We start from the raw sequence: 18,832 nt of genomic DNA, 5'->3' as shown, positions 1-18,832 counted from the left end.
TGTGCGTGCCCTCGCAGAGACAACCATCCTGTCTTCACCTCTTAGCTTTGTGCACTAGCCACAGCCCTTCCCCTTCAGAGGACAGGTTACCTCCGGGTGTCCCCTCCTACCCACATTCCACCTCTCTCCTGCTTTGTCCTGCTTTCCCATCTGGCCTGTGCTCCTCGGCTCTGCCCTGCAGAGGGTCTGCCCTCGCCAGCTCCCAGTCTCCCACCCTAGGTCCCAGCACCCAATGGAGCCACCGCCTCTTCCTGGGCATTCACGGGTGCCTTGGGAAAGGGCCCCATGTCCCTGGGCTGCCCCGTGCCCAAGTTTGAATGAGGCTTTCTACTGAGTCCCCCTCCCTCTAACGTCCTCCTGCCCTCACGAGGGCTCGGAATCCCCTACACCCCTTGTCCCTGCCCAGTACAGAAGGAGGGACTCCTACCACCTGGTCTCACCCACCTCTGCCTTCTGCTCTGTGCCCAGGCCTCAGCTCCGTGTGGCACCAGTGCCGCTGTCACAGTCACAGCCCTTCCCTGCCAGCTAGGTTCCTTCCCACTCCCTGCTCTCTCCCCTCCATGTCTCAGGGGCTCCGGCTGCTCCCATTGCCAGGGGAAGGCAGCCTTGGAGCCTCCAAAACACCCCCTGGATAAGAGCTGTCCCAGGGGTGCAGGGGAGGGGACACAGGCAAGCCCCCCACAAGGCAGCACAGCCAGGAGTGCCGGTGGGCCCAGGGGCCAGCATCCGTGGGAAGCTTTAATGGACATGCACCAGGGAGGGGGCAGAGCTGGCCTGGGCCCCCCCCCTCCCGTCTGTCACCAGATGAACATGGGCTTGCCATCATCGTGTGCCAGCTGGCTGAGGCAGGAGAGCAGCAGCAGCCCGTCTGTGAGCATGCTGGGGTGCATGGTCTCCACCAGCACGCGCTGCAGGAACTCCAGGGAGTAGGAGCCGCCTTCCGAGGCAGCCAGCTCTGGCCGCTCGCGCAGGATGCCGTAGGCGTTCACCAGCTGCTCTGTCAGTGCCGGGTGCAGCCGCCCGTTGTAGCCCAGGCTCTGCAGCCGGTTCATTATGCTCACGTAGCGCTGTGTGAGCTCCTGGCACAACTCCTCATCCAGCTTGTGGTTGCTGGGGTTCAGGGAGGCCTGAGGGGACAGCAGCACGTGAGCAGGCAATCCAGAAGGTCCTGAAGCCCCTCACGTGTCCCATTCACCACCGAGGACTCAGGACTGAGTGAGGCCAGAGAGCGCAGCTGGGAGTCTGGAGGTGAAGGAGCAATGAGGGGGCTGCTAGTGCCCCGATGGCCTGACCAGGAGACACCAGTTGGGGACTTTCCCAGTGCCCTTCCTAGCTCCCTTCTTGCTCCTTGCAGCCTCCTCTCCTGGCGCCCTCAGCAGCCTGCATACCACTCATGCTGACATGATGGCCCCAGCCTGGAGCCAAGCCCCGTCTGTGTCAGCACTGGGGGTCCTGCTGCCCCTGGGCGCCTGGCCCCAGTGCCCGGACAAGGGGCCTGGCAGCAGCTGGGTCATCTTGACCTGCTTCTTCATCAGCTGTGTCCTCAGGCAGGTAGTGACTGCGTCCTTCGGCAGCATCTCACCATCTCACCGGGAAGTCAGCCCCTCCTCCTCACCCCTCCGGTGTGGCCTCCTGGACATGTGACCTGGACAGTCACATAGGACCCCATGCTCAGAAGGGCCCCTCACTCAGCTTGAAGCTCTGCTGTAGTCGTCTTGAAGTTCCTCACAATGTCTCACAAGGAGCCCTGTATTTTCATTTGCATGGTCCTGCAAATTATGTATCTGCCACACAAGCAGCTGCCCCCAGGCCCGCAGAGCTGCGGGGGGTGAAGTGATAGTTGGGTGGGGTGTCTCCCTGCCTGAGCCCTCTTGCAGTTCCCACTGCTCCAGCTCTCAGGGCCAGGGCTGAACTGCAAAGCTCACCTCCTTCCAGTGCTCCCTAGATGCCTGCCAGGCTGGTTCCTGACCTGCTGGGAATACCCTGACAGATTGCTCAGGTATTGGCTTCTTGTCTTCTCCCCAAATGGTCATGTGAGCGGAGCTCTGGGTTCATGGCTAGGCTCAGCCAAAGTGACCCGTGACCTCTGGCAGGTGTACACAGAGCCCTGTGTCTGACTCCTTTGTTGCCTGGTCAGCACTATGTCAGGCCTGTCCCCCTCACTCTGGGCTCCTCTTGACCCCCGAGTTCTCCCTCCGTTCACTTGTACCCAGGCCCCATGTCAGAAGGACTGCAGTAGCTCAGCCAACATCAGTGGGAAGGCAAGCGAGCCTGTCATGTTGGGATGTCATCCTGGGTGAGGCCAGGATCTGGGTGGGAGGAGATGGCAAGGCAGACCACCCTGTCCGGCCCCAGCTCCCACCCTCAAACTCTCTTGCCCCATCATAGCACCACCTCCTGCCCCTCCAGCATCCCTGTCTATGGCTTTCCTCGCTCAGGACACCTCCCCAGGAGAGAGCGGAGACTGTGTCTGTTTGGCATGTACTTGGCACGCCCTGAAGACTCATTCTAGTCAGGTGTGAACAAATGGAGGGGCAAGGGTTGCTGCGGACTAGTAAAGTGATAGTGGTTTGGACGGGGGTTGGAGTGGCAGACAAGAGGATGCAGACATATACGTGGGAAAAGTCTTTAGTGGGAAAAGCAGTAGGCTCTGGCATTGGATCAGATGTGGAGGAGAGAACAGGGATGATCAAACATGCACACCATCCAGTCTTTCCATGCTGCTGCACCCACGACATTGACCACATGCTCAGTGATAAAGGAAATTGCAGCAAGTGTTACAGAATCAGTGTGGTACAGCCCTTGTTCTCTGAACACAGAGCAAGAGCGTCAGAAATCAACCATAAAAGGACAGCCAAACGCCTCTGAGATGACGGAAAGTGCATCCTAACTGACTCACGGGTTAGAGAGGAAATCCAGTGCAGTTAGTGAAGTATTCAAACCTGAACAGCCCAGGCCTGCCTGTCCAGCCCCGTGGACGCAGCCAGAGCTCGCTCTGAGGCAGCCTGGAGGTGCAGCACATGGTGGACTGCTCTAAAACTGCTGGGTGTGAACCAGCTGATAAACAACAGACCCTCTCCCTCTGCCCCGGATCCTGTCCCACCGTCCACTCTGGCTGGTGTTCCTGTTGTAAATATTTTGGATATCTCCCTGCTCTAAATGCATTTATTTAAAAACAAAACAGATGTAAAATAAAATGACTTAGGTGCTCAACCCCAAACAGAAAAAACAAATCTAAAGGCAGCAGAAGGATGAAAATAATAAAAGGACAGAAACGAGGAGACAGAATCCAAAGAATCAACAAAGAGGATTAGCAAGACAAAGTGGAGACACCACTGAAGAGGACAGGTCCCCGTTCCCTTAAGTAATGAAACGCCCCGCTGAGACCACGTGTCCCGCCATCCTGTAGCAAGTCCTGACGTCACTAAGTTCTAGCCAATGGGATGAGGACTGTGAGTTCCGCCCCCTGGGCCGGCAGTCCGGACCTCCCGGACCCTGACAGGCGCGAGGGGTGGGCAGCAGGGCCCTACGATTAACGTCTGTAACATCTGGCTTATTGAAGCTCCTGCATTTCCAAAGCAGTTTGGCCCAGTCTCTAAAAGAGCAGTAAAGCTAGAAGTCATAAATAGCAGCAAACAACACCCCAGTGCAATAAAAAAACACCAGGAATTGGTGTGGTTTATGATCAAGAGAAAAGGGCCAGTGGAAAAAAAACCATGTGATAATCTCAATGAGAGGCAGACAAGAAAGCATTCTAAAAAACTGAATAATTGTCCATGATTCAGAAAAATAACCAAAAACTCTGGGGAAGAGGGAAAGCTTCGTAAGCTGATGTGGCAGATGCTGAACCTGGCTCCTCTGGCTTCTGTCTAGTGCCTTCTTGAGCTCTAAGAGTCCGGAAGCTAAAAATCACGTTTTCCAGACTCCCTTGTGGCTTAGGAAGCCCTGGGACCTGGGTTTCTGCCCAGCAGATGCCTGAGGATGGAACTTGCAGGTGGAAGTGAGTACCTGGAGGAGGAGGTGCACGTGGGGAGCAGGTTTTGGGAGAGGGAAGTGGCTGGCTATGGCACTGGTTCTTCAGGGCAGCTGTACCAAATTTTGGGCATCTGACCGAGTGACTGCCTGCTGTCCCTGGGGCAAATCCCTGGTGTGTCCACTAGGAAAGTCTGGTGTGCTGGCATTTTTACTGGCTGTATAGCAAACAAGTCCAATTTTGTATCCTTCCCCGAGCTTCTGTGACCACCCAAACATGTATAATAAGCCCCTTTGCGCTTCCATTGGCTAGTATGGACTCTCTTGTCTGCAACTGAGAACTCTGACTGACTCGCCTGGAGAATACCTGGCAAAAAGCCTGGGACACACATCCTACCTCGTGGGAAGACTAGAGAGTGTGTTCCTAATCAAGTCAGAAACAGGATGAGGTTGCCGCATTGTCTGCTCCTTTTAAATACTGTACAATACGACTCTCTACGTAGAAAAGCCAAGGTGGTTTACAGGCTAGGCCAACTAGTAGGAGGGTTTGGCAAGGTAGCCACATAACCAATCATTACACAAAAATCCAAAACATTTGCAGCAGGCCAGTGAGTGGGACTCAGGAGGACATCAGGGGCATCATGCACCCAGCTGGACGGTCAGGAGCTAGCACCCTCAGTCGCCCTCACTGATGCAGCTGGACTCAGGGACGCCTAGGAGTGGGGTGTCAAAAGGAAGGCAGCTCAGAGCATCTCCCACAGAGCGGAAGACCTTTGCAACTGGGTAGAAGAGGTGACAGGCATGGCATTGGAACACTTTTGGTTGGGCTTAAAACATGGCACAACTGTCTGCAAACTTACAAAAAATGATGGTCAAGTTCAGTGAAAAAAGCCAATGAGTCCTCATTGAAAACGGGGCTCTATTAAAGCTTTTTGGTGGTAAATGTTACCGCATTTCAAAAGCAAACAACCCTGGTTTGGACAGGACCACATGTGATTAGGTTCAGTGGGTCTGCACAGAATTTAGGGAATGCAGCAACCACCAGCATTTGGAATTCACCATGCAGAAAAACAAACAAGATGTTTTGATGAAGGGAAATAAAAGGCTGGGGAAAGTAAAATCAGATGCAGACAGAAACCAACAAATGGTGCAGCCAAGCCGGCAGGATGGCCCTGAGACCAGGATGCATCTTTATGATCCCCAGAAGTGACAGGAGGTCAGTCACCCTGCAGTGGGCCCTGCAGAGGGCCAGCCAGGGGGTATCCATGTGGGTCCCGGAGGCAGCGTCCCTGCACACGGGCTCCAGTGGAGCTTCTCTCGAAAGCTCAGGCACAAGCGTGTGACCCTGGCAGCGCCCATCATTGCCGATGGAAGGTGAGTGGGCCAAAGGCTCTGGAATTGGTGACAGTGGCCGTTGGGCAGAATGACCAGAGGAGGGTTGTGGTGAGAGCCACAGGCTTCCGAGAGGCCACCAAGATGGTGGCAGAGGCCCTGGCTCAAGGGGTGCCGAGCTCCCCAACTTCCTCACACACCAGAAACAATCACCTTACTACATTCTGCTTTCCTCTTCCTGCCTCTTCTCTAAAGAGTCGCCACTTAGTTCTGTGACTTACATTCTGCGACATAGCAATAACTCGCAGAAGTGCAGAGGAGCCCGGGGACACAGGCCTTGTGCAGGTAAGTCCCACACCAAAGGTCAATGTGTTTTTATCTTCTTCGATTTAAACGGGCATTTTCAAACAGTAGGACATGTCTTTTCATGGAGATGTAACTACGTAATTTCTATGTGGGCAACTAGACTTGTGCTTATAAATAAATGTGGTCTTTGCCAACTAGATGCAGTATTCCAGAGACATAAGAACATGCTTTTAACGCATCACTTGCCCAGTTTCAAACAGCCATGGCCAGTCTGTATTCACGTTCATGACACTGCAGTGGCTTGGGGGGCCTGGACACAAGTCAAGGATGGTCAAACCAAACGTGACCCAAGTGGGCCCGTGGACATGAACAAGAGAAACAGCAGGTGTGTAGAAACTGGCACCCTAGTGATGTGTGACTTCCCCAGTCCCATCTGTAAGTCAATGCAAAACTAAAAACGTGAACGTGAACTAGACAGACTGATCCTAAAATTCACGCTGAAGAGCGAAGGGTCAAGAGGAACCGAGACAATCTGGAAGAAGAGAGATGCCCAGACTCGGTCACCCTGCTGTGAGGAGGTCAGAGGGCCTGGGGAGCCCCCCAATGCACATGGGACTGGGAGAGGGGACTGACGGCTCAGCTTTGCCCGCCACCACTCCAGCCTCAAGCAAGACACGGAAAGTATAAATGATAAAGGAATAGGTGGGTAATTCCGGCCACATTAAAATTAAAGACCAAAGGCACCTTAACAAAAGGAAAAGGCAAGCTCAAACCTGGACGCGCACGAACCCACTGTAATCAGAGTTGGTCCTGACTAATCCCACACCCAGGTCTACGGCGCATAGACAGGGACAGCCTTAGAGCAGGTGGCCAGAATTCAGAGGGCTATTTCCCAAGGGAAACTGAAAGGCAGCGGAGGTACACACGCTGGCTTCTTCAGGCGGGGTGCTGGCGCAGTGAGCGGAGGGGCCCGCATGAGCTCATACTGGACAGTGGGTCCTGGGCTTGCAGCCCAGCACAGCCCGCACCCTACTGTCTCCAGGTCCTCGGTGCCTTGGAGACAAGCATGCTTGGAAAGCATCGTCCTCTGGCCTCCGCGTCCCTCACAGGAGCCGGCTCAGAGGACCACATGCTGAGTCTCAGTCTGAGGTCTCTGGCCAGGAGGCAGACAGCTGCTCAGAGGCTCCAGGACCTGCCTCCATGTGCCCCCCCAGAGACCTCTGAGGACACTGAGAGGGCAGAGGAGAAGGTGTGGGCTCTGCCAGTCTGGGAAAGGCCCTGGGAGGCCATTGCAGCGGCAAAGGGGGAGAGCACATGTCGGACGGCGCTCAGGACCCTCCCCTGCCCTGTTCTCTGGGATGGCCATGCAGCTGGGGTCACAGGCTCCTGCTGCTGGACGCCCTGGACATCTGCAGGCCAGCTGGACTGAGCACGGCACTTCCTCCTTCCCCAGGTGCCCTCGGTTCCATGGGGCTTGCCTGGCTGGAGTGCAGGGACCCCAGTCTGCTCCCCACTGCTGCCAGGTGCTGGGCAGGCCCTGGCGATGAGTGGAGATGGCAGCACCCACCTGGATGATCTTCTCGGGAATGTTGGAGACGGTGAAGCCGTAGAGGCGCACGCGCTCGGGAAAGATGCTGGATAGGATCCTGCGGTCCAGCTGGAAGGCAATCTCCCCCACCAGCCGCTCCCAAGCCAGCGGCTTAGGCTCTGGGGACAACAGGAGTGGAGGTAGTGGTCAGCAACTGCGGTCAGCAGCCCAGGCCGGTGCCCAGGAGCTCTTGAAGGGTGGCAGGGGCCCCCAGACCCGTGTGAACCAGCTGTGGCACTGACCTCGGTGGCTGTCCGGGAACTTGCTGGTCTTGCGGTGAGCCAGCTTCCGCTCCAAATCCAGAATGCTTTTCCGAGATGTTTCAGTGCCCCGTGGGCCCCGGGGGTCGTTGACAGAGGCCGGGGAGGAGGAGGTTCGAGGCGGGGAGTGGGGATTGCGTGGAGGGGAGTGGGAGGTGGGCGAGGGCCTGGTGGGGGAGTGGTGTGCCCGGGTGGGGGAGTGGGGGTTGCGCTGAGCAATGTGGGTGGTACTTGAAGTGTAGTTGGTAGCAGCTTGGGGGGTGGGAGTGGGGGCAGAGGGGAGGACTGTGACGGTGCGGGTAGCAGTTGAGGAGGTGGGGACAGAGGCAATAACCGCTTGTCCCTGGGGGGCACCAGGCTGCGTTTGGGTGTCTGAGGTGCCATAGGAGAAGGCTGTCGTAGGGCCGGCCATGCCCACTGTGCCCACAGGAGTGGAGGTCTGGATGGGAGCACCCACAAATGTCACGCTGAGGGGCTCCTGGTCCAGAGTCGGCTGGGGGTGCTCGGTGGAGAGTGGTACTAGTGACAAGGTGGGAGCAGAAAGGAGGGGAGGAGGATAAGAGCAGGGCAGGGCCCGGGACTGGCCTGGCAGGGCCCCCCTACCCTCCTCCTGTACCAGTTACCTTTGGAGGTGCCAGCAGGTCTCCCATCAGCTGAGGGATGGGGTCCAGAGGGGCATCCGCGGAGTGGCTGTGCCAGCTGTGCCCTCGGGGCCTCTGATGGCACCAGATTTCTCATGGGGTTGGCCAGGTTCTGAGAGACGCCTAGCGGGGCCGCCATGGAGGTGAGCAGGGGGCTGCCCAGAGATATGGCCAGGGGGCCTGCCAGCGGGCTATTTGCAGTCAGGGGGCCAGTGGAAGGCAGGCCCAGGGAGCTGGCCAGTGTGCTCGCCGTGGGCACTGACATGGGGCTGGTCAGGTGGCTGTTTGGAACCAGGGGGCCAGTGGAAGGCAGGCCCAGGGAGCTGACCAGTGTGCCCGCCGTGGGCACTGACATGGGGCTGGTCAGGTGGCTGTTTGGAACCAGGGGGCCAGTGGAAGGCAGGCCCAGGGAGCTGGCCAGTGTGCCCGCCGTGGGCACTGACATGGGGCTGGTCAGGTGGCTGTTTGGAACCAGGGGGCCAGTGGAAGGCAGGCCCAGGGAGCTGGCCAGTGTGCCCGCCGTGGGCACTGACATGGGGCTGGTCAGGTGGCTGTTTGGAACCAGGGGGCCAGTGGAAGGCAGGTCCAGGGAGCTGGCCAGTGTGCCCGCCGTGGGCACTGACATGGGGCTGGGCAGGTGGCTGTTTGGAACCAGGGGGCCAGTGGAAGGCAGGTCCAGGGAGCTGGCCAGTGTGCCCGCCGTGGGCACTGACATGGGGCTGGTCAGGTGGCTGTTTGGAACCAGGGGGCCAGTGGAAGGCAGGTCCAGGGAGCTGGCCAGTGTGCCCGCCGTGGGCACTGACATGGGGCTGGTCAGGTGGCTATTTGGAACCAGGGGGCCAGTGGAAGGCAGGTCCAGGGAGCTGGCCAGTGTGCCCGCCGTGGGCACTGACATGGGGCTGGTCAGGTGGCTGGTGAGTTGGCTGTTCTGTGACATGGACCCTGGGCAGGGCAGCAGTGCATTGAGAGGGCCCGTCAGGGGGCTCATGATGGAGCCTGCTGGGGGAATGGGCTGTGGGCTGTTTAGCATGTCGGCCAGGGGCGCCAGGGCTACAATCCCCACTTCTTCCAGGACGGGCTCATTTGTTGCTGTCAGAGATGGGGGCAGGAAGACACCTGGGGGACACAGAGAAAGCACTGAGAGCCCAGGCGGGTCGCCGGGGGAGGTCCGGGCTCAAGGTGCCCATCTGCCTCTGATGAGCTGACTGACCTCTCTGAGCCTCATCATGTAGGTGGGAGCCCAGATCAGGGTCTGGCCCCTGGTCTCTCGGTTCTCCCAGGCTCACTGCTCTACACATCTGCGCTCCAGCCACAGGGACTTTCCACAGCTGCCCACCCCTCAGATGTACCCACTGCTGACCCCTCACCAGCTCCCAGTTGGCCAGGTTGACCCCTCTGTTCCCTGGCAGGGAGGAGTGGGCCTCTGTCCTCTCGGGCACAGCTGAGCCTCACCAGGTGGAAGACCCTCAGGGAGGCCAGAGCTAGAACTGGCGTGAAGCTTCACATGATGCTAAAGGTGTACCCAGGCCTGTGGGTGGCCCCTGCCCACCCGGGAACAGTGAGGGCAGCACCGGAGGGCGATGGGCCCAGACACACCCTTCTCACTCTGAGACCTGTTGTGTGGGCCTGGCAGCCAATGTCCTTGGGTTCCTGAAAAGCAGAGAGCCGTTGCAAGACCATTGTCTGGGAAGAAGGCCCCTAGGGGCACAGCAGGTGGGGTGAGGGTGCAGGGAAGGTTTTCATGAGTGTGCAATCTAATTGAAAATGTCCACTCTTTTGTTATAAAAGCAGTGCATGCTCCTAGGGAGAGAATGGAACTACAGAAAAGTAAACACATATCAGAATGGCAGCTGGATATCTCATTTGATTAGAGCACGAGCTCTTGACAACAGGGTTGCCAGTTTGATTCCCACATGGGCCAGTAAACTGTGCCCTCCACAACTAGATTGAAGACAATGAGCTGCCGCTGAGCTACCGGAGGGCACGAGCTCTTAACAGCAAGGTTGCTGGTTCAGTTCCTACACTGCGCCCCCTGCAACTAAAGATTGAAGACAGCAACTGGACTTGGAGATGAGCTGCGCCCTCCACAACTAGATTGAAGGACAAAGCCTTGGAGCTGATAGGCCCTGGAGAAACAAACTGTTCCCCAATAAAAAAAAAAAAGACAAGATGATTCTATAAAAACAAAAACAAAAACATATCAGAACCCCCAGCAGTCAGGTTCCAGAGCTCCGCATTGCCTGGAGAAGTTTCTCCACCTGTTTATGTAGATGGGGTCCATGAAGACGCTCTGTGAAGAGCTGCTTGTAAGTACTTGCAGCTTTGCTGGCCTTCTGGTCTCTGTCACAGCCACTCTGCTCTGCCGTCGCTGGGGGAAGCGCACAACATGGAGCTGGGCGCACAACATGGAGCCGGACGCACGACGGTGCGTGCACACTAGGGTTTGAACTTCGCACACTTTCCGCCTCTGGTGAGATAATGTTCCTCTTCTGATTTTCTTCCAATCATTTAAAAACGTAAAATCCATTCTTAGCTCCCAGGCCACACACACTGGGATGGCGCCACGGCCGTGTCTGTCACCTATGTCCTTGTGACCACACCCTTATGACCCGGTTCTTCTCACAGCCCCACACACCACTGCGTCCAGGAGCATCGTGCTGAGAACCAGCCCTTCCTTCCATGGCTGCCATGGTCTGTGCACATACAGTTCCCAACTGCTGGGCATTTAAGTTGATTGCAACGTTCCCAGTGACAAATCTACTACATAAACCTTTGTCGTTGATTTCCCCCGAAACAGACATGTTGGAAGTTCATAATGCACACTGCCAATCACCCTTCTGTAAGACCTTCGGGAAAGTCCTGACAGTCCCCGTGAAGTCCCTGGGCACGGAGCTCAAACCTCTGCTGACGCCACTGCACAGCATTTGGCACCATATCCCGCCACTGTATTTTCGTTTTAAGTTTTGCAATTTTTTCCCAAACAAGGAAATTTAAATTGCAAAATCAAATCAACCAGTGTTTTCTTTTATGATGTCTTGTTTTGGCTTTTTGGAAATTTTTGCTTTTGGATCGAAGAGATGATAAAGTGGCGGGTAGACGGAAGCAGCCCACGGAGAAGAAGCAGGTGGCCGAGAGGAGGATGGCCAAGAGCCTGGTGGGGAAGAGGGGGCCGTGGGCAGTGGAGGTCAGCGTCAGGGGTTGCCCTTTGTGGCTGCTTTCCTCTAAGGAGAGCAGGGTCTGGATGACGGAGAGGACCACTTGGGCAGCGTCTTCAGGAGGGTGGGAGCGGTGGTCGTGGGTCACCTGTCCCTGCACAGCCAAGGAGACGCAGGAGCCCCGGATGCCTCGCTCACAACACCACCGGGTCCTCACAGGGTCTGACCCAGGTGCTCTGGCTTCCGCCTCACTGATCTCCCGTCCCCACAGGTCTCCTCCATGTCCCTCAAAGATGTGTCTGGGGTATCGTCCCCACTCACCATCTCAGTCCATTTCCTTCTCTTCCCTCTTACTCCCTCTCCACCTGGGCTTTCCCCTTCCTTCCACCCGAACTCTCATCGGGGCACCCACATTGCAGAACCCAATGCTCTACTTGCAGGCCTCATCTTATGTGCTGGTGGCCTTCACACAGAGGGGCACTCCTCCTGTTGAAACCTTCTTGGTTTGGCATCCAGGTCCCTGGTCACCTGGCTTCCTGTGGGTGCTGCTGGTCCCAGCTCATCTGCCTTCCTTGGGGCAGCCCCCAGCCCCCCCTTGAGTCTGCTTTTCCTCAGTGAGCTGATGTAGCTTGGGCACAGGGGACCAGCCAACGCTCCACACATGCCTTAGGTTGGACCCCAGACTCACGCCCCCGGTGGACTGACCCACTTCTTCCCAGGGTTCTGCTGGGGACTCCTGCTCGCCACTCCTCCAGCTCCCTCTGCTGCCCTGGCATGCTGTCAGTGGGCATATCTGCCCTTGCAGTAGCCCAGGCCCCAAACAGTGTAGCCAGCCTCAGCACAGTCCTTCACTTGCACCCGCATCAGGTCTGTTTGCACTTCAGACGTGTGCAGAACAAAGCACGCGAACCACCAACACCGCCTGCCCGGGTCCACACTATTACTCGGCATGCAAGGCTGGTCTGATGCTGGCCTTTCCCCTCAAACAGCAGCCGGAGTGTTCCGGTTAAAATGCCCACCAACTAGTTCACCATCTCATTTTAAGTGCGAGTCGTTCAAGGCCCCCTGTCCACGCGGGGACAGAGGGGAGGGCAGCCAAGGTGTCCGGGGTGGGCCCTGACCAAGTGTAGGAGCTCGTCCAGGTACTGAGCGGAGGGCGGGGCTAGATTGCTGGGGCGGGGTCCTGACGGGGCGGGGCCTTGCCGGGGCGGAGCCCTAGCGTCTGGGCGGGAAGCTCGAGAGACTGGTGAGCAAGGCTGCTCGAGCTGAGGGTTCCAAGAGCGCTGAGGCAGCGGGAGGGGGATAGAGAGAGGGAGGGAGGATGGGATGGGTCCTGAGGGGGAGGGGGACGGGTTCTGAGGGGGACAGTCCCTGAGCAGTGGGAAAGGGTCCTGAGAGGGCGGGTTCTGGGGCGGTGAGAGGCCCTGGGAAGACGGAGGGGCGGTGGGCCCTGGCGGCGGGAGGAGTGGGGAGTGGGGTCAGCAGCAGTCACCGTTTTAGTGAGTGGAGCACGCAGTCCGGCCCTCACCCTGGGCCCTCTCTCCTCCAGCAGCCCTGCCTCCCGCTCCATCTTCTGCCTCCCAGTGTCCGAGCGACCAGCCGGTGCGTGCCCTGAGCAGGCCCTCCGCCCACCGGCGAGGCCTGAACCCCTTGGTGCGGGTTCTGTCCTGCGAAGTGAATCCCGCCCACAGCCGCATTCACTGCCTTCCTCCCACTCAGGTTACCCACTCTGCCACCGAGTTGTGCCCTCTGCCCCTTCGAAGGTCACTGCCGGCCACCTGGGTCGGAGCCTCTCCAGACCTCTGATACACTGGCCTCTATTCCCTCTCCAGCCAGCAGCCCGGCTGGTCTCCACTCCACCTGCGATGTGCCCAGGAGCCGGCTGAGTAGCCCTTAGCGCCACCTGCCCGATGCCCGCCCGCCGACCAAACGCTGCTGGAGAAGGTAGGTGGCTGCGGCCTTTATAACGCACAGATGCTGGCACCATTTCGACCCACGACACAGACAGACTCCCCAGGCTCCCCTCTCACTGCTGCCATTTTCACTCTATTTCACACCTTCCCCGTCTTCCTGTCTCCAGCTTGCCCTCAGATACTGACATTTTTGCAGAGAAATTTGAAGCCATGCTCCTGGATTCCTCAGCTTGCCCGCTGGCACTCTCCCTCACCCTTCCCTTCCTCCTCCTCTTCCTTGACCCGGGAAGAGATGCCCTTTCTTCAGGCAAGCGCAGCCTCTGCTCTGCAAAGCATCCCTTTGCTCTTCCATATCTTCCACCAGTCTCTCCTGCCTCCTTCCCTCCACGTAGAGACACACTCAGGCCTCTGCCATCTTGAAAAGCAGCTCCGGACTCCATGCCCCCTCCAGCTACTACTGCCCTTCAGAAGCCATTCTCCACGAGCTAAGTGTCACCTCACTCTTCACCTCACTCACCTGTGGTAGGGTTGAAACCCCTCTAACCAAGATCACTAACACCAAGTCATTAGCACTTTTTTTTTTTTTACCACTTTTCTCGCTTGACCTCTCCTCAGCCTTTATTCTGTTGACACTGTGTCCCCTTTGCAGCTGTATCTCGGCTCCCGTGACAGTACACTTTTGAGGTTTCTCTGTCTCTCTGGATGCTCCTTGGCCAGTTTCTCTACTTGTCCTGACTCAGAACTTGTCCCTCAGTCTCCTGTCATTGTATGTGTCACTCTTCTCCATTCAGAGGGCCTCACCCCTCTCTCAGCTTCTATTATCAACAACTCTGGAGTCTTTTCTAGCCAGCGCCGACCTCTCCTCTGAGCTTCCTGGACGCTCCACGTCAATGTTGTGTGAATCTCTCAAAGTCAGTTTGTCCAAAATACAACGCACTCTCTTCCTCCAAAATTGCGTTTCCTTCTCCCAGGTTCATCCTGGGCCACAGCAGAGAGGCCCACATACTATGTGTGAAAACAGTTCAAAGTGCTCAGTTAAATTACCAGCGAACAGTGTTAAATTATGTTGTTTCTTCTTCCCTGACAAGTAAACCTTGGGAACAACCTGAAAGGACAGGTTTGAATTTAGGATTCTTCTACTCCTTGGAGTTCTATTCCAGGACGTGGGGCTTGGGGAGAACTGGCCCCTGGCCTCTGACCTTCATCCTGAACCCGTTCTCTTCCTGCCCCGGCTTAGTCTTGCTCTGCGAGGGGCCTGGCACATGCTAGGAATACCCACAAGCCCAAGCTGCATTTCCTTCTGTGTTCCTCCTAAGTGGGGATGGGCCAGAACTCTGGCTGGAGGGTGTAGGTAGAGCCGTGCAGAAGATTACAAGGCAAGAGAAGGGTGGGCCCAAAAAGAACTGACGGTCAAGTTCATGAGATCAAATCGAAAGAGCCTCACTCCATGAGGAAGACCAGTCACAAAGAAAGGCCAAGAGGAACAGGCAGGGGGAGGAAGTGGATCCTCTGAGGCAAGTCCAGGGGTCCACCGTGGCTGGGCGTAGGCAGAGTTCTGCAGTCTCAGCAGGCGGCGCCATCACTCACCCACCACCCCAGCTAGAGCAGCAGACGCATTCTGGACTGTCTTTTTCGTCCATCACATCCAAGCAGTTCGTTTTCTTACTAAATAACTTGAATGGATTTCTCTCCAGAGCTAGTTCGCGCCACCCTGTCCCACATGGATGACGGCAGAGGCCTCAGCCTAAGCCATCTCCCTGCCTCACTCTTGTCGCCTTTGAATCCATTTTCCCCACAGCAGCTGGAATGATCTCTGTGAAGCACAGACGTGATTACTCCCTGTCAGAAACCACCAGTGTCTGCTTATTGCGTCCTTAGCATGTCACTCGAGGTCCTTGGCCATCTGACCCCTGCTGACCTCTCCAACTGCATTGTTCACCTCTCACTGGCCCCAACACACACCAACCCCCTGACACTCTCCCCACACATGTACACTCAGAAATACAAGCATCACACACACCACATTCACTCACACACACATTCACACACTATCACACAGCAACTCACTAAACAGTCACGCACACCACACATAACACACTCTCACCCACTCATACCACACACATTCACACACACCACATACATTTTTCCACAATCACACATGTTCCCAAGGCACACATACCACACACACTCAAATAGTCACACACATTCTCATATACACACATACCAGACAGCCTAGTCACTGACACACCTACACCACACACTCCATACACATACCACACAAGGCACACACATCACACTACACACTGCACACTCATGGACCACACACTAGCACACGCAATCACATGCTCACTTGCTAATGACTCTGAGACAACAGCCAGGTGCCTCACACCCCCACTCCACACCCACACCTTCTCTCTCTCACACACGCACACACGCACGCACACGCACACGCACGCACTCATCTGTTTCTCATTCCTGCAACCCCAAGTCCAGGCTTTTGCCCAAGTTGCTGTTCCTCCTGGAATGCCCTCCTGGGACGCCCCTTGCCCCCTTCCCCACCAGTTGTCGGGGCTCCTTCACAAAGCCTTTCCGAACTCCTCGGCTTGACCCTTCAGGAGCTGGAAAACCAGAACTGGTCCCAGGATTCTCTTAAGAATCAAACCTTCAAGGAGAATACTTGCTTGCTTAGCGTGGGAGTAGGGAAACCAGAGTCTAGATCCTTGGAATGGGAGCTCTCTTAGACGTTGTACCTTCACGTGCGTATTTGTTTTGTCGCCCAACTGTCGTCTCAGAGTCATGAGGAGTATAACCTTTCAAACGAGACGGGCCTATGTGCTTGTGATCAGAAAGGGGACTGTGAAGACCCTTCCCACACCACAGCCTGGTTGGATGGCAGAGAACCCAGTGTGCAGGCAGCAGGAGAGGCAGCTTTCAAGAGCAAAGGGGTAGCTTTGAGCTGGAGGTGTGACGGAGGGGAAGGAGCCCTGCCCCGAGAGGGGTTTAGCGTCCTGGTGGGAAAGACAAGTTCTTCATCAGAAATGTGTCTAGGTTGGAGTGAGCTGGGTTCCGACGACTCGCTGGGCCTGCAGGAGCCTCTGAGGGGCACTCCACTGCTGGTGGAGGGTTGAAGGCTGTGTTGGGCGGGCTGGCTGAGGGTACAGGGCAGGGCCCGAGCCAGTCTGGGGGCAGTAGTGACTAAGTTGAGCCGGAGTGGGGGTGGCAAAGGTGCTTTTGGGACTCGAAAATAGGAGGGGTAACAGTCCCAAATGCAGAGACTCAGAATGATGTGGCACCTAGAAAACCACCTGTGACCTTCCAGAACAGCAGAGTGTCAGGGTCCACGGACAAGCTGGGGGGCCTTAAGTGGCAGAGACTAAAATAGCAGAGTCCTGCTCTCAGGAAAGAATGATGATTTCACACCTGACTTCAAACAGAGGGGGCGCCAGCAGGCAGAGTGAGGTGCAAGGCCTGTGACAAGGCAGGTTACCGCTGGGGTGGGTGGGCTCTGACCACGCACAGAGGAGTCCACTTTGGCCACAAGGGCACACAGCCTTCTCCAGGAGAGGAGGGACGCTGCAGGAGGGGGAGGGCTGTGGATGTAACACAGCAGGCCTTTGGTCACCTCCTAGCTCTGTGTAACTGTCACCAACACACTGTAACCGCCGCTGACTCCTATTGCCACACCGTGGGACCTTGCCACCCCCAGAAATTCTCCCTCTGATATCTTTAGTGCCAACCACTTTCTGCCCAGTTTTCCATTCCTCCGGGACCTCGCTTGTTGCTGTCACCATACTCTGCTGTGTGTGCGGCCTCCCTGGCCTCCTGGTTCAGTCCCTCGGACCCGGGTCTAACCCCGCAGATCGCTTCAGCTGCTTGTCTGCGAACACCTGTAACCTCTTTGTCCATTTTCCTGTCTCACCCTACTCAGTCTTCTCCAGCTCCAGGGCCTGTCACACACCTACGAGTCCCACACCTCAAGCTTCAGTCCTAGTTTCTCTCCTTGGCTTCTGGACCTGGGTTGTCAATTGCCCACTGGCCATCTCTGAATGGAGAATGATGGGGGAGGGGACAGGTATGCTCAGGGTGAGAGATGATGGAGGAGAGCGGTGGGGAGGCTGACAGTGGGTGACATATTGGACCCAGTAGGGCAGCACGTTGGGGTTCCAGAGCTGGGAAGTTCTCAGTCTGTGGAGCTGCTTGGAAGTTCAGCTGAGGGGACGGCTGTGGGCAGGGGCTCCTACCATCAGGCGGATGGGACTGGGGCCCAGTTTCTCCCTTTTCTCCCCGTGGTCCCGTGCCCTCACCCTCCCCTCACCTGGTGGGCCACTGTCCTGTAGGTATGTTACTCTCTATGCCCCTGTCTCCGTGACTCCGAGGCCCAGCACACCGTCTCCTCTTCCCCTCCCACTCTCCTTGAACGCAGGCCTTAGTTACCATGGCACTGAGAAGGGCCGGCTGCCACCTCACCAAGCCTGCCGGTGAACCCGCCGATGCCCAGGCTTCCCGCTTGTGTCTTGATGGCTGACTTGAGCTCGTGATTCTCACAAATGAGACGCACCAGCTTCTTTAGTTCCTCATTTTCCCGCACCAGCTTCTCGATTTGATGCCGAAGCCCCTCATAATTGGTGAGTAGAGACATGCCCCAGGCAGCGGGTAGGGTGCGGCCACAGGAGGGCACTGCACCTGGAGGCTGCCCAGGGCCCCGGCCCTTCCGGGGCTGGAGGAGGGCGGGCGCCAGAGTTTGCAAGTTGCAAGGCTGGCCCAGTGGGTATTGTGAGGTCAGAGGCTGTGCCCTCCTCCTTGTGCCCTGCTCTAACAGGCTCAGTTGTCCATGCCTCCAGGCCTGGCACAGGCCCTGCCTCGGCCTGGAATGTTCTGACCCCTGCTCTGTCCGGCCAGCCTCACTCTCCAGGTGCCTCCTCTGTGAAGCTTCCTCCCACCCGCAGTGAGCTAATAGCTGCCCGCTGGGCTCCCTCCGCAGGCGTGGTCTCTGTCACCGCGCTCACCTGGCTCCCGCTGGTTAGCTCATCGATGCTGCTTCTCTCTCCTCCTGGAGGGCGGGGGCGGGGGTGGGGGCTCACCAGCACCCAGCAAAGGTGCCGTGTAGGCAGCCAGTCAGCGACTATCTGCTGAATCAAAGCTCATCACCCGCCTTCCTGGTCGAGGTGCCCTTTCCTTCGGATCTTGGGCGCACCCAAATGCAGTCTGTCGGCTTCTCCTGGGGACATTCTGTCTGGGACACCTGGACCCTGGGCCATGCTTTCTTCCAACCCCAGGTACTGCTCAGAGCCTTTCCTTTTTTTGACTGCCAGCCCAGGGGCCCCTTGTCTGAGCACCTGGCTCCCTGTAGCTTGGAGTTTCCATGTCTGGCAACTGGAGTTTCCCTCTTCCAAAGCCCTGGCAGTGTCCCTCTGGGCCCGCACCTGTGTTCTCTTGCTCCTTGAGTTTTCCTGACCGTGGTCCTTCCAGAACTCAGCTGCATCCTCAGCAGTTTCCAGGAACTCAGCTCTCTGAGTCCTTACCGCACTCCCTTTTCTTAGAACTTTCTACCCAGGACGTTGCGGGCCTGACCTTGGCAGTCAAGCAAGGCCGTGTCCTCATGACCCCCACTGGCTCTGCGGGCATCTGCTGTCAAACAAGAGGGGAGGGTGAAATCCAGGCATGA

At 57.0% G+C, this 18,832-nt stretch overlaps 1 protein-coding gene across 1 annotated transcript; it reads right to left on the bottom strand.

The window, feature by feature from the left end:
- Positions 1-524: 524 nt before the first annotated feature.
- Positions 525-17,806, bottom strand: SPATC1 (spermatogenesis and centriole associated 1). Its single transcript, XM_033126283.1, has 6 exons — positions 17,602-17,806; positions 8,903-9,215; positions 8,082-8,332; positions 7,441-7,977; positions 7,178-7,317; positions 525-1,127 (listed from the first exon to the last, which is right to left on the bottom strand). The coding sequence occupies exons 1-6, from the start codon at positions 17,804-17,806 to the stop codon at positions 798-800; spliced, it is 1,776 nt and encodes a 591-aa protein (XP_032982174.1). The 3' UTR covers positions 525-797.
- Between the last annotated feature and the right edge of the window lie 1,026 nt (positions 17,807-18,832).

The sequence above is a fragment of the Rhinolophus ferrumequinum genome, chromosome 14 (assembly GCF_004115265.2).
Source record: "Rhinolophus ferrumequinum isolate MPI-CBG mRhiFer1 chromosome 14, mRhiFer1_v1.p, whole genome shotgun sequence".
Taxonomy (NCBI): Eukaryota; Metazoa; Chordata; class Mammalia; order Chiroptera; family Rhinolophidae; genus Rhinolophus; species Rhinolophus ferrumequinum.
This window is presented reverse-complemented; position numbering and strand designations above follow the sequence as displayed.